Consider the following 17,939-nt stretch of genomic DNA (forward strand, 5'->3'; position numbering starts at 1 on the left):
AATGGAGGAGTTTTAAAAAGGTAACTGAAGATTGTCAACGACTGCAGGGCTACAGCAGCAGAAGAATAATATTTATGAAGAAGTAAGATAGTTGGCGGAAATGTATTGTTTTCGTAGATGGTTACAGTCAGAGAACATACTCAGAGCCAGACTCTTCTCTGAGAAATACCATTCACAGGTAAAAGGAATTTTTTTAAAAAATGTATGTTCTTCCAGAAAACAAAGAAAGGTCTAATTCGGTCAGCTCCGAATCGAAATGAAAACAGATTATTCCTCAAGCACAAATATTAGAATAACTTGTGAGGTGACTGTAGAGGCAAAAGTAGCAGCGTGGGCTGTGCAGTGCTTTGCAAACCTCATGGTTTGGACCCCCATCCATCCTCCATCCATCCATCCATCCATCCATCCATCCATCCATCCATCCATCCATCCATCCATCCCCGCCTCCAGGATGGAAGAGCAGCGCGAGCGAGCACTGACCTCTAGCGGGCAGAGCAGTCAGACCGGGGAAAGCTCGCAGAATCCAAAATAGAAAGTACGTCACGGCGCCGCTGGCCCAAGGCTTGTGCTTGGCAGCTCTGCAAGCTGCAATCAGCACAGCTTTACTGTTAGCAATCTCTCACTGTCTGCGTGTCAGAAAACGTCATGTCTATTGTAAAATCTAGAGGCATTATTTTTATTGGCCAAAAGAAAACAGTGCACACTTAGAATTTGCTTAGTAAGACACGTAAGTCCAACTATTGGTCTGTAAAATTAACTCAGGATAAATTCATGGAACTTTTTAGATATTTATTGGATAACACAGCATTGTTGAGAGTGTGTCAATGACATTATCAAAGCACCACTATTTAAAAAAAAAAAAATCCTAAGAGACATGAACATACACATAAATTAAGGGGTTTAGTCCTACACTTCCTACAGCCAAAAATTACAGAATGGTGAGAGTTCATATATTTTCAATATCTGCCCCAAAGGAGCCTGCTTGCTTCTTACCTTGAAGTTATTTTCCATAGGAAAATTCCTGTAATTATTTTGGAGTTCTTTAAACTAATCCAAAGAAAAAAATTAATCCCATGCACAAAATTTTGTAAGGCTTCAGCTGAAACTATCAAAGTTGAGTGTCTCAAACAGGTAACATGCAATACTGGCTTCCCTTCCTGTATTAGCAATGTCATACTCGGTGTCATTCAGCAGTCTCAACCAGAAGCTAATGAAGACTGGTGTTTTTTGGGCTTCCACCAACTTAAGATAGTGAGGTTTCTGGAAAATATTTGGTCAAGGAGGATCCATAAACTTCAAGCTTGTATCTGGATCTTGTAGAAGGATTTTTCCACTGGTGTGGTTTGTCCTTGTTTCCTTTGCACCCTGTCTCATACAAGAACTGTTGTCCCCACACCACAGGTACTTATTCTTGCCTCAGAAGGGCAAGGGAAGGAACAAGCAGGAGAATCCCAAGACCCACGGATTCCCTACTACAAGTCTGTGAAAGAAAGGAGGAAAAAAAAGAAAGGAGGAGAGCAGGATGCCAGACGATGCAGCAGACTTATTATCTGAATGCTGTTCTAGAGTAAGAGATACTGTCTCAGTCTTTGATTGATATGAAGCCAATCTGTGTCCCAAAGTTAGTGCCATCACGAAAGTGAGAGTAAAATTTATCAGGGTGGCATGCAGTACAGAAAGTGATGTTTTGGTTCTGGTCTGTGATAGAATCATCTTGGATGTTCTCGGGAAGAATCCCACCTCTCTCAAGAAGAATCCTGAAAAAAAAAAGAGAAACAGAAAATATTACTGTTTTTACATTCTCACATTCCATAAGGCACTATCATTAAGGCAGAACCTCAAGTACCAGCTGAACACACTGTGCCACTATTGTGATTGGGGCTTTCATTTGCTTTTTTTGTTTCTTTCTTTCAGTATGAGACTAAAATTTTTACTTTCCTTCAACCTGTAAAATCACATTAAATTTGAACTTTTGTTTATAATCCATAGACTAACAATATGTAACAGTATAACAATAAAATAATTGCTGAAATCCAGCAAAAGTGAGCAAATACCATTCATTCAAAAGTATTCTTTCTTGATCTGGAAAGAACTAGAGAGTACTTTGTTGAGAACCCTCACCATATTAGTGCTGAATAATACAGTATCAAAGCAATTTTTTATAATGAATGTGGAATTAATCTTTTGTTCCCTCAGGAGGCTTACCTTGTTGCTCTTCTGATATCAACATAAGGACTTGCAGAGTCAAATAGTCTCACACAATTTGGATCAATTCTGTGAAATTCTTTTGCTGATTCATGAGGAAGTTTATAGCAGCAAGGTCCCACAGATGGGCCCAGCACCACAAGAATATCTTTCACGTTACAGCTATATTCAGAAACCATAGCATTCACTGTGGCCATAGACACTCCTAACAATGTGCCCTTCCATCCTGTGAGACATGAGAGGTTGAAAAAAAATTGGTATACATTTTCTTTTTCATTTTCTAAAAGCTAAAAATAAATGCACTTATTAAAGGTATAAATTAGGAGATGCATTTACACCTAAAATTAAATAATTATATCTAATATTAAATTAGCTTAGAAGGCTTCCTCCTTCCCCCCCCCCCAAATTTCACATTAACAGCAAGCAGTTTTCAAATATAATTATATAATAAATATAATTATATATTTATATATAATTATATAAAAAAATATAATTTTGTGGAAATGGAAACTAGAGAGAAGTGTTTAGTTTAGAATGCCAGAGTTCTTTTTCCCAAGTGTCCTGGTTTGGGCAATTAGAGTATACCTCACAAGTCCTCTGTGCTTGAAACATTTTTTTTAAGTGGGAATACAACTAAAATATGTCAGAAATATAGTTTTGTAACATGGTCAAAGTGTTTTAATGTTGTTTTTAGGGGGGAAAAAGCCCTCAAAAACCAGGCTCAAGCTAGAGATATTTTTTGGAATAGACAGAAGCCAAGTTTGCAATTGGGTATTACTTGGAACAGATAGAAGAAAGCCCAGCTTTGGGTTCTTATATCCCGTTTTGAGTCCCAGGAAATCTCTGCATTGCACAGGGAGTGCAATTCCTACCAGAATGAGCAGCACCGCAGGCTCTTCTGACAGGATCAGCAAAGAGCACGGGTATGCAGTCAGCACCTGGTGCTGCCAGCGTGACACCCTTCTGATTCGTAACTATTCCATCATAGTTGTCAGGCTCTGTCTTTCCCATAATACACACAGCATTAGCATGATCTACCTGTCAAAACAAAAACAGAATGTGGACAGTGATATGGCTGCAAAACAACCCAGATCTGACTAATACAAGGTTTTTCTTTGACATGAAACACTCTTATGCACTAACTGATTACGCATGGAAATCAGGTCTCCCTTGTTCAAATGCTGTGAAGATGTATCAGTAGAAACCCACTATAGAAGCAATGGTGTATTTTTGTTTTAGGAGAAAGTGCTCTGATCATTTATTTGATTATTATTTTGTGGTAAGTTAAATATTAGAACAGACTTGGAAGAATCAGTGCTGCTTTTTCATATTGTGACAAATGGCTGATAGTTTGGATGGCTACTCCCCCAGATAAACTGCCAGCATAAATGTTTTAGTTGTCCTGCTTATCACAGGTTCTTGCTGACAAAGATAAGAATAATGCCTACAATTTAGCCAGTGATACATGAAGGAATATCTGAGCCATTTACTTGAATCCATTGTTTTATAAGATACCTTGACTCTGTGAAAAGCCTCTGGGTTAAATCCTGCAGCGTTAGCTAGCCGGCGGAGATTTTCTTTAACAACAACTTGTGGGTCCCTCCGCTTGGAGCTGCTGAAGAGATTGCAGGAGCTTAGAGTTGGTATGTAGGAGATCCCACCTGTCCTTGTGGTGAACCCATGTAAAAAAATATCATCTGGCAAGGCAAGAAAACACAACAGACAATTCCTTTCAAAACAAGATCAAACCAGCTATTACATGGGTTTATACTGAAGTGACCTGGAATCAGCCAATCAAGTAAGAGTATTGCTTTACCTTCAATTTAGCTGTGGTATTTAAATTTAAGGATTCCTAATTTCCTTCTTGCTCACAGTCATGCCATAGCAGGGACACTAAGACATCAGGTGTGTCTGGGGCTGCAGACCAGCAGAAACTCTTATCCTGCCTTTCCAAATCATGATGGCAACTCTCGAAGTGTGGAATTCCCACACAGATAGAAGGAGATTTTATAGTCTGCCCTCCCAGGACTGTCTTTTCTCAGATCATGCTCAGGCCTGGAACACTTTTGCCAGACTTTTGCTGTATTTTTATTGACACTTCTTCCTTTTATACACATTATACTATTATACTATTACAACATCATATAGAGTTATTTGATGCCTGAAGGCATTTCCAAATCTTACTCATTTTGCAACTCCCTGGAAGAAGTATGCTTGGTAAGTCTCTGTAAAAACTGTTAGCTGGAACTCTCTACCTGGGATCAGGGAAGATCTGAGGATGATGAGCTCCCCTTTCAGGCTTGGCAGGCTTTCCAAGTACATCTGAATCTCACTTTGGATGAGTGCCCTGTCCTGTGAAGGAAGCGTGTGCCCTTCATGCTGATGTTCTGGTATCTGCAGGCTTTCACTGTCAGGTACCACCTGTAAATCCTCGAATTCAAACTGATAGACTGCTGTAAAGAGATGGTCTATATATATTTTCATTAAGTCTTTTCTTAAGGTAGGGAGAATAACTTTAATGATGCTCAGGTCTTTTTCATCCAGTCTCTGTTTGACAGTGTACAAAGCAGCAGCTGTAGTCTGAGCACATACCACCTCCAGTCTTCTCTTCAGACTCTGAAAACCTCTCAGAGCTGGAAGCAAGAACTCTTGTTCACCTTTCTTTTCACTCCCCTGCCTCTGGCAACACATGACATAAACAAATGGAGCATGGATGGAAGAGCATTTCTCAATAGCTTCCAGAGTGTTGTGTAGTAATCCTTGGGTGTTGTTCTGCAAGTCAGGTGTGAGGCTGAACAGATCTATCAGTACTGCTTCCACCATATTCCAGGATATTTAAAGGTTTCTCCAGCTGCCAAGTAGTAACAAAACATGAAAAACAAACAAAAAGTAAAGAACAGCACTGCTAGTCCGAACACAGAATCATGTTACGGCATTTAGTTCAGTGATACTGTGTAAAGAAGATATGTAGCAGTTAATTACTGACTTAGGCTTTCCCAGCTGCATCAAAAGAAATTCCAACAAAAGAAAACTAGCGGAAATGGAAATAATTATGTATTTATTTAAGCATTTAGGTATTTCCCTATCATCCACCTACTTCAGGTCTTTCCCAGGTCAGGGATGATGAAAGGTTGGTACATAAGATTAGATTTATTGAATCTATTAACCCTCATTAGCCTAATGGATCTTCTTGACATGATTCATGGGCTGTTCTCCAGCCTTCATGATGCAAACAAATACAGAAGTCCTTTAGCTTCCTGGGACTGGAGGAGTTTCCGTAGCAATTTCTTTGGAGGAGTTTAACATACTTATGTCTGAGATGGAGCTCATGTCTGCTAGCCCTCCTGGCAGTAGGGTGCTGAACTGTGAGGGCAATGACATTTTTTCCCACAGGCCTTCACAAGACCTTTCTTACATCTCTATTCTGCATTTCCAAAAGTATTGACTTGCTAATTTCTGGCTTTTGTGTGAAGGAGCACATGACCAGGATAGTTCTTCTTTTCAGCACGCACAAGACCCCAGTACTGGTTACTGAAACTTTACCTAGTAATGGAACAAGTATTTAGAACTAAATTAAAGCAAGAGAATACGGTGCACAGCTTCTTACCTCCACTTTTTCACTCTGCTAGCTGCACTCCACTCTGAAATCAAGATGTGTTAAGCTTATCCAATGTCATCTACCATTCACATTTTGTTTTGTAGTCAATGGTGTAATTCCAGTTTTCATGGTTAGTTTTTTCCCTTTTCTGAACTTTATTGATCCAAGCCCAGCTAGGTCTACCTGTGGAAACTTGTCAATCCATCTTTTCCTCTCTCTGTTGCTATGAGGGGCTATTTTACATATTCTCTCAAAAGTGTCTTACTTTCTTTTCTGTCTCTCTGATAATCTTTCCATTTCCAGTGCAGGCATCCAGAGGTCTGGAACAAAAGGCTAGATCCCTCTGCTTTGGGAGCCTCAAAGATACCTACTTAGATTTCATGACTAAGCACTGTGCTTGATCTAGGAGAAATATATGCACCTTTACCAACAGTTGTAAGACCCCATAATCATTCAGAGTATTCTTTAAAACCTTTTTTTTTTTTTTTTTTTTTTTTTGCACAGCAACAAATTGTGCACAAATATAATTTACTTGTAGGAAAATTCACTAAATAATGCCTGGCACAATTATCCTGCCCCAAGACCTCATTCTCCTGTAACCACATGAATGTTCTGGCTTCACATCACTTCATTATCCTGCAAAAATACTACTTCCATGTGTAATCGAGGCCTATCATTATGGTAAATGTGATGTACTCCTTGGCATTTTATGTTTGTCTGTGGACTCCCAGAGTTTCTCCACTGAAATGAGAGGTCAAAAACCTTTGTGGTTTTAAAAGACGGCTTATTTAGAGAAGGTTTTACAGAAAACATTCTGTATTTTCTTCATTGTTCTTTTCTCCAGACTGGAAGAAAAATAATCCTGACTGAAAATTATGTTCTCCTTTCTGCGAATTGAACACTTACAAAGATTAATTGGCGACTATCAAAACAGGTGAGCTGAAAATATCAAAATGTGATAGCAAATAAAAGCAACTGCCAAGGAATTTATGACTCCTGATTTTGCTCAGAGTGTTATTTACACACAGCTGATAATGGATTTTAGAGTAAAGAACTTGCTAAGAAAACAGCGCTGAAACAGACTCATGCCAAAGACCATGACTTGGGAAATCAGAGTATATCCTTCCCTGCCCTGACACTCTCTGTGGGAGGCCTGTCTGAGTGTGACACAATTCCAACCAAAGTATAGTGAATAGTCCCAGGAAAGACAGCACAACAGAGGGGTGTAGAGCAAAACGAGATTATTGCTCCACTTCAGATATGTCAGTAGTGGAAGGTAAATAGAGCTCATTGCTGTTCTTCTACTTGCCCAGAAAAATACCACCAAAGAAGGGTGGAAGGAAAGTGTTTGATGAGGGAGAGGTAATTGCATAGATTGTTATTAAGTTGTGTATGCACTGCAAAGACTCCACAGGGGCAATTATTGGGATGTACACATAGGAACAATGGGGCTGATTCATCCTCATATCCTTCCAGCTTTGCATCACAGAGTCCTAGTGAGGACAGTGGTGTCAAAATAAATTTGCTTACAATCACAGCAAAACTGATTCGTTTCTATGTCACTCCAAAAAAAAAAGCCTTCTCAAAAGACATGCACAGCAATGTTTTAGCTTATGGAACATGTATTTATGGTTATTCAGGTTTTAATTAACATGCTTTACAGTACCAGTGTTCCATTGAAGCAACATCCAAAGAAATAAGTACATTTATTAAGGAGTTGATTGTTTTGGTACACAATTCAAGACAAACACTTGCACAAACTTGAAGCCAAGGCTACCCATTAGCTATTTTCTCACTTCCTGAAACTGACAGGACAAACATTTGGAGGTTATGAGAATTTCTTGCACAGACACCCAAAAAAAGTAGGTCAAAGAAAATGGTAACAATATGTGACATGAGGAAGGTAACAAGAGAAAAAAGTAGAAAAGCAAAACTAATATAGAAAAAGAACAATGAAGGAAATAAAACCAGGCTGCAGAGAAGAGACAGCCTAGGGTGGAAAAGAGATGCAAATAAGCAATTTTCAAGAACGCCAGAAATCTAATTCTAAAAGTGCACTGTTGGCCAAGAAAAGATTGCTGACAATTTCCTGCATCTTTGAATCCTGCTGGTCATCTTATATTAGTAGAGAAACTGAGAGAACAGACATAATTTTTTGTAAATTAAAATGGCAGGAGATATTTAACGTCTGCCAGAGAGAGATGCCCTGAGAAAGAAAACAGGTCATTGAAGCAGCCCAAATGAACAAAGATAACAGCACACGTGCAAAATTTCAACAAGAGCAAACATAAAAAAGAAAATCCAAAAACTAGAGGGGAAAAAGAAATACATTTAAGCCTCTTAAACTGGATTAAAATAAAACATTCTTCTTCTTTTATAACCTATTTTTTTTTTTTAGGCAAGGTTAAAGAAACAGAAATCACCACATACAATGAAAATACTGAGGCGCACACAGTTTTCATAAACACGGGAGTTTACTTACACAGCTGGACAATCCTATTGCATTCTGAAAGGTACCATCTGATAAAATACACAGACATTTCCAGCTTTATATATCTCACTTCTTTCAATCTCGGAGCTGATTTGCACAAGCTGGAAATTCCTGTGCTGTGTAAAGGAACCTGTATTTCTTCTTTTTGACGGGACCCTGCTTTGCTGCTGGTTACACCGGAAAGAACAAACTGTACTGCAAGGCACCAACACGATTAACAAGTGCCTGGGGAGCGCTGAACGCGGAAGCGGCGTTAACCCTGCTGTGATCACACTGCGCCGGCTTTGCACAACCGCAAACCAACTCCCAACCGCACGGCGCAGCCGAACAGGACAACCCCACAAAGAAGTTAAAGGAAAACTTGTGCAGAGAGAAGAAGTTTCCTTTTCTGAGCTGTAGCTGCGTGTTCCACTGAAGAATTTGGCAGCCAGCCACGAAAAAGTGTATTCTGGACCTAAACAGAGAGGTTACACAATGTCAGCTTTTGGGGCCACAGGTCCCAAATGAGGATGGCAATTTCTCCTTGCAGCAGCTGGGAATTTCACACAGCTAAGTGAAGAAGTCTTAGTTCTTTGACAGGACAATGCTATGGTTAAAAGGCAAGCAAGGAAATGAGGGATTGATATCAGGCTTTGCGCAAGAATCAAAAGATAATAAATACATTTCCTCAGCTGTGTTAAAATCATAGTCATGACTGTTAAGTATATGACAACGGAAGAAAGGGGCAAGAAAAAAAGGACAGTAATTTTTAATGGACAGGGGAATTAATAAAGTCTGATTTCCCATAAAACGCTATCTCCTGTTCTTCCTTTCCCTGCAACCACAGTAAACCCACATTTCTGCCAGGTCCAAAACACACATTGTGAGTGCTCTGCTATTTCCCCTCCTGCTATTCTGTTCAGCATGTGCTGGACAATCCTGGCTCTCCCTCCTGAAGTAGACTGATGAGGCAGTCTTGTCCTTCCTTACCCAGACATCTCTTTTCCTGAAGTTTGCAAAAATCGGTCATCTCTGAGGCTTTCCACCGCGCTGCCAAATGTGCCTGAGCTATGTCATTAAAAATTAACAGGGAAACTGCTTGGTGGAGAAAACCAATGCAATCAATTTCTTTCCTTCAGCCAGACTAAGGAAGTAAAACTAATTACTGGTGTTATTTTTGGTGCAGAATGCTGAGAAGGAAAAGGTCAGAAAATATTCAGGGTACAAAACAATATTGAAAAATGACAAATTGACATCTCCTGAATGAAATATTATATTTAGCTTACGGCACTTCAGAAACTGGATTAAATAAATAGGTCATATGCAGAGATGAGCTATTAGTTTATAAAATAATTGTTACAAATACATATGTAAGTATTTTTAACATTTTTTTATATATGTAAGTTGCTTAATATTATATATACTATATATAATTAAGTTGCTTAACATAACATACAATATTTGTAATTTTAAGTTAAATATGTTATAAAAATATAAAAATACAAAATAGGTAAATTTAAAAATCGAATTATAAAAATAGTGCGATTTAGGGTTAAAATTCCCTAGAATTCCCTAGAGGAGCACAAGCGGGTCAGAGGCACGTCCGTGGCTACAGAGCAGGGCACGGCATAGGCCAGAAGAAACTGGGCCGCATCGCTTGTCCTTCGTAACCCAGTGGTGCTCGGGAAAACCTGATGTTGTCAGCAGAACAAATGGTGGCAGCAAGTGCAGTGCAATACAGTGAACGGGGAAGCTGGGGGAGCTTTGGGAGCAGAGGGCGCGGAGCGGGACGGCCTCGGGCACCGCCGAGCCGGGCGGCGCCACCGCCACGGCTGGTGAGACCGCCACACGTTTCCTAAGGGATCCCTCCCGCCGCGTTCCCTCCGACTCCTGGAGGGCTCGGTCCCGCTCCCGGCGGGATCAGCCCCTCTCCCGGCGGGATCAACCCCTCTCCCGGCTCCCCGTGGCCCTGGGCTGCCGCAGGCCCCGGGCGGCGGCGCGGAGAGCGCTGCAGGTGCCGTGTGGCGGCCGCAGCAGCGCCGGTACTCGGCAGGAACGCGAGAGCCCGGCCTCGGGCATTTAATATGCTCGTAGGGTGCCTTAAAAAGGTACAGCTGTGCTCACAAACCGGCGATCTGCTCTGCAGAGAAGCCGGAAGAACATCGCAGTATCACATAGCAGGTTTATTTTACGAGATTCTGCAAGAAAGTGTGCTAATTCTCAGTGATTAGCTTTGAGTAACATGTTCTTGCTAATTAAAAATGAACCAAATGAAATTAATGTATCGACCTGCGATCGCACGGGACAGCCCTCAATATTGTTTTCTCTACAAGAACTGAATAGAAAGAAGATAAAACAATTCACTTCTTTTTCTATCCCTGCAGTTCTTCACTTCTGCCTGAAATGGCCAAGCAACATTCCCCATCGCTAGCTGAAGTTGTAAAACGAGTTGCAGAGCAGCAGCAGGCACAGGCCTCAGACATAGAAAAAAGCAAAGCAGTTCTTTGCCAATTGCAGGTAATAAACCTTGTTTAGAGTAGTTAAATAAATTATTTTTCAATCGATGAAAAAGTATTTCCTTGAACAAGAGAAGCTGGTGGTACTTAATGTGCGAGTGCACTCAAATGTTAGACGGCTATTCTGTTCCTGTGTGTGGCATTTAGGCTCAGCCAAAACTGTGGGTGTGTATTGTTGTTTGTCAGGCCACAACACAGCTAAGTCTTCATTACAGCAGGTGAAACGTTGGTTTGTCACTTGGAAAAAACGAAACAAAAATACTGGGCTTAGCCCACAAAGTGAACCCACAACGACTAAATGCAAAGTTAGAACTTTTTGATTTTTTTTTAAATCGTAATTTCCTAAGAAATTATGGGAGAAGGATTATACAAATTTTTTTCTTAACATCTTTTTTGACACAAAATAGTTTTCTTCCCCCTTATGTTTGAAGTGAGCATCCTAAGTAGTCATTAAATACTAGTATTATTCAGTACTATTTTGTAGAACACTGGATATGTGTCGTTTTTGTGAAGACTGTGTGATAATTTCTTTTGTCTTTTATTAAGTTTTCAATTATTGTTTAACCTTCAAGATCAAGTTTCTGTTGAGAAACTTACTTTTAAGTCTGAGAAAAGACAATTCCAGTGGACATTTTTGAGGATGGAAGAACACAAATGGAAATAGTAGCATTCCAATTATAATATCTGTGCATAGCTCTACAACTGAAATAATTGATTTTTGAAATTTTGCACAAAAATAACATTTCTGAAGTAGCAGTGAAATCTTGTATTTTTAGGAATGTCAGTAGACTGGCCACACTTTACAAGAAGCTTTGTCCTGTGTCCCAAAATATAGTCTGATGATGCTGCGACAATAATTTGTGATCTTACAATTTAAAAACATCTATCTGTTTTAAAACAGACCCAGAAAACTTTAAAGCCCTAGGTAATGACAGGTCCTTTCCAACCCTGATGATTCTGTGATTTCTTATGATGGTTTGAAGTACTACTTCCTGGTTTTGTTCACTTCTCATCAATGAGATCATGTAGAGGCCTTTTTAGGACTAGATAAATATTTCTTATGGGGTTGAAAATAGCTGTGATTAATTCAACTCTCAGCTACTACTGTGATGAAGTCAGGATTTTTCCTCAGTTGAACAGCCTAGTTAAGCTCCATTACCTGACACACCCCTCTATGTGTCTGTGTAGGTTTTCAAGGGATTTTTGGCATCTTAAGTTATTTTTAGTCTGATTAGGATTTCACCAGCTCTAAGCAAACATTAGAGACATATATAGATATATAGATATAGATATAGATAGATATAGATATAGATATAGATATCTCTTGCAACTGTGAGGTATTTAAAAGTGAGTTCAAAGGTATCTTATTTAATATTTTAGACTCAATCTAAGGGGAGAAGACTAAGATAGTATTCTTACATTGTACCTCTAAGACTATGATATTAACAAATATAAGTCTAATTATCTTCCATTTAAACCACATTAGACAAGTGAAAAAAAAGGCTGTTGAATAAATATAAATTACGATGTTTAACTAGATACTTCATATCTTCCTCCAAAAAAAATTCTTAAATGAACGCTGAAATATTTTACAGGCAAAGTGCCAGGAACTAGAAAAAGAAATGAATTCGGTTCTGTTAGAAACAAAGACAACAGAAAGGGAAATACATCTGCAAGATGATGCCATAGAAGTGACAAAATGTCACTGTGAAAATCTGGAGGCCCAAGTCAGAGCCCTGTATTCTGAAAATTTAAAATTAAGGTGTGATGCAGAAACAATACAAGAGGAGTTTGAGATGATACTTGCAAGAAATAATGAATATCGGGAAAAAATAAAGGATCATAAACATCTCTTTTGGGAGATGGAAAGTAAATTGCCAATTATGATTGAACTTGCTGAAAAGAAAGTGCTTGTGGAAGAACTAAAGGCAAAGAAAGAGGAGCTAATATGTGATCTGCAGAATCCAGAAGGATCTGTTATAAAACAAGTGCAGGTACTATATTTCCTTTTTGATTCTTTCCTTTTATGTGGAATAATTTTGATATAGTTCATATGATTATTTTGTCTAATATGTTTATGGTTCATGAGGGACTGACTGCAAGGGAATATAGGTAATTCATAATGCTGCATTCATTGGAAAAAATTTTACTTCAATATGCAGTTAAAAATATCGGTATTGTTATAAAAAATGTTTCTACTGTGTGTTCGAATGAACTCAAATATGAAAATACTACAGAACTGTAAATTAAGCTTTTTCATTGGATAAACTTACATGGACACTTTTCAGAATTCTGTGGAAGATTGCCATATTGTTACATGTTTCAGGTAAGAACACAATATTCTTTAAACTTTGCTGACAACAAAATAAATTTGAGCTGTTTGCCAGCAGGAGGTAGTTTTTATGAGATGGTCATAGAAATAAGAAGAGAGAAAAAACATGTTTGGTATTCTAATCTAACACTGTTGGTTTTACTTGACCCAACTGCATTTTTTACTAATAGCAGCTACATAGGAATTTTTCACCATCGAGTTTTGCCAATATATGGACAAGCACAAGTATGAAGTTGAAATGGGATTGCAGATTTCAACTTTCATGTAACTTGCATTATTGAAAATTTGATGGTACTCTTTTAATGTAAATTGATGAAAATTTGTTTGTACAACAGATCTTTCAATACTGATAAATAAAGACTAATTAATATAGTATTTTCCTGTGAGAAAGAAAAATATATCTAAAATATTACATTAAATATTCTTCCATTTTGCAGTTAATTACATTAAATATTCTTCCATTTTGCAGTTAATTACATTGCAGTTAATTCTTTAAATGAAGACCACCAAATTGAGGTCAAAGTCCTGTCTTGTTGTACTTCTTATATTTTAGATCAAGAGTATATAATCTTACAGGTGTAAAACCATGTGGTAAAATATTTAATAGCTATTTTTAAATAATTACTCATCCTATATTATTATAATTTTAATTAATATTAATATGTTTATTGTGAAATTATTATAGACCTTTATCTCATCTCTATTAACTGAGACTGTTTAGATGAGACAAGTTTAATAAGTATATTAGATGAACCGTGTAACCTTTCAAGGAGTGGATTTCTGTATCTTGACTTACATCTGCAGGAAGAAATCACACTTTTAAAAAGTGAAGTCACAACATTGAAAGAATTCATCAATAAAAGAAGAGATCTGCTGGAAGAAGAGAAAAAAAAGCATGCCAAGCTTAGAAAAGAAATTGAGGTGAGTCATTGGAATAAAATTTAATTGCAGTTCTCCTGATGGAATGTAGATAATGCAAATGAAGTTTGAAGTACTTTATACAGCATTGCTGGCTATACATTGTTCAAGTATATGCAGTAATGATGCTGTCTTAAATTCTGGGTACTGATAGTCTTTCTAAAATTCAGAGCTTAGTTGTGAAGAACATTTTTTCAGAAGTCATTTGAGAAGGATTTCATATATCAACTTTTGGAATGATTCCTGGAAAAAGAAGAGGTCACTGAATGGTAGTAAAGCAAATGCACATTTTCAAATTTCTGTAATACTTCTGAAATACTTTACATTTCACTGCTGACTTGATTATTCATGACTTGATAACTCATCAGTGGAAGAATCAAATGCACCAGGAAATTGAACTTCCCATGAATCTCCCTAATTTAAGCTGACATTAAATTAGGAATAACACAGCAGCTCCTAATTAGCTGACAAGATAAAATTCTGATCAATAGTTAAAACCTTCTCTTTTAAATAATTGAACTATATTTTTCGTTTTGTTCCTTACTAAAATACCCTGTATGATGTAGATAATTTTTAATTTGGAAGTTTCATACCGTTTATCTTGTCAGTTCAAATAAAGGCTACAAAATTTAATGAGCAAAGCTTAATAATATAAAGATTAACTGATTTAAGGTTAGGTCTATTACCCTTTGTAAAATGTAGGAGGAAGAAAGAATATTATTTTTTTTTTATATGACAGTGAACAGAGAGAATTTTTAACCTGAAAAGTAAAACACAGCTGCTTTAGAATAGATCTGCTAGTCAGCATCTGAGAAATTTTTTTATTACCAAGGCAACATCCTCTTAAGAAAATTCTCTAAATCCAAAGTTAAATTAGGTAGCCTAAAAATAACGTTCTGTTATCAATATCAATTTAATTAAATAGGGAAGATTAACCTTCACTTTTGTTCTTCATTTTTTTGGATTATATGTTCTTTCTGTCTCAAGGAAAGCAGGTTCAAATCCAAAGCCTTTCAGGGTATTATTTTCTATTAAGAACTCTCCTGAAAACAGTCCAGTTTTTAATATAAGAACTGACAGTGTGTTGACAGACACATTTATACCCTCAGCACAACTTGGGAAAGAATACTCAAGTCAACACAGGAATAAAGTGAGATACTAGCCACATGGAAGAGGTTTTATTGAGCTGCAGTGGTGGAATTCAGCTACAGACTGCTGGCACCTGATGTAATTGTTTGGAGCATCCAAAGGAGGGCAGCTAAGATGGGCTTTGAGGGAAAGCCATGTGAGGAGCATCTGAGGTCATTTGGTCTGTTCAGCCTGGAGGAGAGGAGACTGAGCAGAGACCTCATTGCAGTTAGAGCTTGCTTGTGAGGAGAAGAACAGGGGCAGGCACTGATCTCTGCTCTGTGGTGACCAGTGACAGTATCCGAGGGACTGGCCTGAAGTTGTGTCAGAGGAGGTTCAGGTTGGACATTGGGAAAAGGTTCTTCACCCAGAGAGTGGTTAGGCACTGCAACAGCCTCCCTAGGGAAGTGGTCACAGCACCAAGCCTTCACAATTCAGGAAGCATTTGGACAATGCTCTCAGACACATGGTGTGACACCTGGGAATGTCCTATGCAGAGCCAGGAGTTGGATGTGATGGTCCTGATGGGTCCCTTGCAACTCAGCATATTCTGTGACTCTTAAAGCAGCCTGTGGACCTTCTCTTGCTCTCTTTCCTGAGCACCAGCCCCATTGCCCATTTCTTGAAAAGCAGATCCTGTTCCCAGCCTTGGACAGGGTTGTCAGCAATAAATCAGGGTGGATATCTGTGTAGGGTCAAGGCTTCAGTCATAAGGATAATTCAACATATCCACAAATAATAGAAAATTTGTTGTTATGTAAAAGTAATAAAAAAAAAAACCCTTCAACCCAAAAGACTGTCTATTCCCCTGCTGCCCTCTTTCGCCAATGTCAGTGTGCGACTGTATTACTCTTGGCAGATGCTTGCCTATCCTGTCCTTAAATGACCCTGGTGGTGGAGATACCCTGAGTGCCCAGGCAATTTTTTTCTAGTGTTTGACTTCCATGTACAAAAGATCCAATAAAAAGCACAATGTTGTACTCTCCCTGTCTCCAGTAATCATATTAGTGCTCCCTCCCTCAGCAGATGTGCCTGACTGTTCCCAATAATGATGCTAGAGACGCATTTCTAAAAAAAGCAGATAATATTGATCATAGATGTTTCAGTGTCATACAATGTAGTCCTAGTGATGCAGATGCCCTAAGCACTCTTTCAGATGAGTGAATCTGACAGCATTCCTCAAAATGTTGCAGACAATTATACTGGAGAGTGAGGTAACATGAAGGCAATGAGGTAACATGAGGTAACAAGCCATTGCCAGTAAAATAAGGCAGTAATTTATAGAACACCAGTGTGGCAGTTTCCTAGTTATTTGTGAAATTTAGGCAGTGAGATTTGCAGGAAGTCACCGACAGTGCTGTGGGTTCTGATGCAGCTGTACATCATCGTGTGCATGTGAAATACAGTGTAATAAAGCTTCAATAAGCAAACACAAGAGTAATTATACACTACCACTCATATGCCATTTAAACTAGGGTAAGTAAGCCCAAATTTCATTAAGGGAATGCCCATTATTTTAATTTTTATTGCAGTGAGTGTTTCATTCTTTTAACACTTCAGAATGCAAATTTACTTCTCCACATAAAGCAGCAATGAGAGCAGAATTGACAGTCCTGCGTTGCCACAGTATTGCCTAAGAAAAATGTGCCATTTTAACTGCAGTGCAGCTACAAATGTGCTACTACAGTCAGCAAGGTTACCTCATTTGTATTCTTATTTATGCCCAAACATGCTTGTCAAAGAATAAAAATTTCTTCTTTCTCACCTCTCATTTTGGAGCCTCAAATCTTCCACATGCAGAGCTTTGCCAGAAATGTGACATGCTGTCCTTGGGTGGTATTTACTTAGTTAAATATTAAACATCTACAGAGCAGATATCCACACTGACCTCCACACTTAAGGTCTTACTAGGACAGAGCTGTGCTCTTTCCTTAATGGGAAAGTGAGGCATGATTCATGTCCTCAACCAGATATCTGAAATAAGTCAGATGAATGCTTGAGGGCCATGCAGGACCTTTTCTGAATTAAAAGGGCCTCTAGCGTGAGCGGCAAACAGAGGCATGGCATGGCAGTTTGCGAGGCACTTCATGCAGGCAGGACAAGCAGGCAGGGTTACAGGTTTTCTTGGTAGTAAGATTTGCTGTGTGTTGTTTGTGGTGTTTCTGTTGGTTGGTAGGTTTTGGGATTTCTGGTAGTGGTGGTTTGTGTGCAATGCAAGACTGTAGTTAGTACAAGTGTACATAAACAAATGGAACCCTCCAAAAAGGATGTGTCGGTCCAGACCTGTTGCTGAGCTGAACTCACTTCTGTAAATAGTTTTACTGGAATGAAATTTTGAAGTTTGTTTTTTGTTTTTTTTTTTTTTAGGTACAGAATAAGAGATATGATGCTATATTAAAACGTTTGCATTGCCAACTGAACAAAGTCCATTCAAATAAAAGACAATGGCACTGGAACATTCAGCAGTTGGAGAAGAAGGCCGCAGAACTAAGAAAGTGTCTTGGAGTAGCAGAGTTACAAAACATCATGTAACAAACTTCACAAAGAATAGAATGTGCGTAATCTTTTCCAGGCAGGGTTTTTTCTCTGGAAATGCTAGGAATCTTAAATAGCCTGATAACTGGGCTAGGCCTCAGTGATTTCCTTCTTTTTAAAGTTTTTCTCTCTTTCATTTTGTGGCCTAAACTAATAGCCACAATAATGAGTTAGCTGTTCAGGAATAACTTACCTGTTCAGGAAGAAAGTTACTGTCACTTCCAGGTGTTTTCAAAA

The 17,939-nt window shown here is 38.5% G+C and overlaps 2 protein-coding genes across 4 annotated transcripts; one reads left to right on the forward strand and one right to left on the reverse strand.

The window, feature by feature from the left end:
- Positions 1-694: 694 nt before the first annotated feature.
- On the reverse strand, positions 695-8,482 carry LACC1 (laccase domain containing 1). 3 transcript variants are annotated; one of them, XM_041467067.1, is made up of 6 exons: positions 8,286-8,482; positions 4,461-5,056; positions 3,721-3,902; positions 3,078-3,243; positions 2,206-2,431; positions 695-1,757 (listed from the first exon to the last, which is right to left on the reverse strand). In XM_041467067.1, exons 2-6 carry the CDS (start codon positions 5,026-5,028, stop codon positions 1,583-1,585), a joined length of 1,317 nt encoding a protein of 438 aa, XP_041323001.1. In that variant the 5' UTR covers positions 5,029-5,056; positions 8,286-8,482; the 3' UTR covers positions 695-1,582. The 3 variants fall into 3 exon arrangements, with proteins under 3 accessions (XP_041323001.1, XP_041323002.1, XP_041323003.1); XM_041467068.1 differs by lacking the exon at positions 4,461-5,056 and having other exon boundaries at positions 8,286-8,480; XM_041467069.1 differs by lacking the exons at positions 4,461-5,056; positions 8,286-8,482 and adding an exon at positions 4,022-4,451.
- A 2,182-nt stretch (positions 8,483-10,664) lies between these two features.
- On the forward strand, positions 10,665-17,699 carry CCDC122 (coiled-coil domain containing 122). Its single transcript, XM_041467064.1, has 4 exons — positions 10,665-10,790; positions 12,385-12,783; positions 13,926-14,042; positions 17,535-17,699. Exons 1-4 carry the CDS (start codon positions 10,677-10,679, stop codon positions 17,697-17,699), a joined length of 795 nt encoding a protein of 264 aa, XP_041322998.1. The 5' UTR covers positions 10,665-10,676.
- Positions 17,700-17,939: the final 240 nt, after the last annotated feature.

Source organism: Pyrgilauda ruficollis, unplaced genomic scaffold (assembly GCF_017590135.1).
Source record: "Pyrgilauda ruficollis isolate IOZ18807 unplaced genomic scaffold, ASM1759013v1 scaffold20, whole genome shotgun sequence".
Classification (NCBI taxonomy): Eukaryota; Metazoa; Chordata; class Aves; order Passeriformes; family Passeridae; genus Pyrgilauda; species Pyrgilauda ruficollis.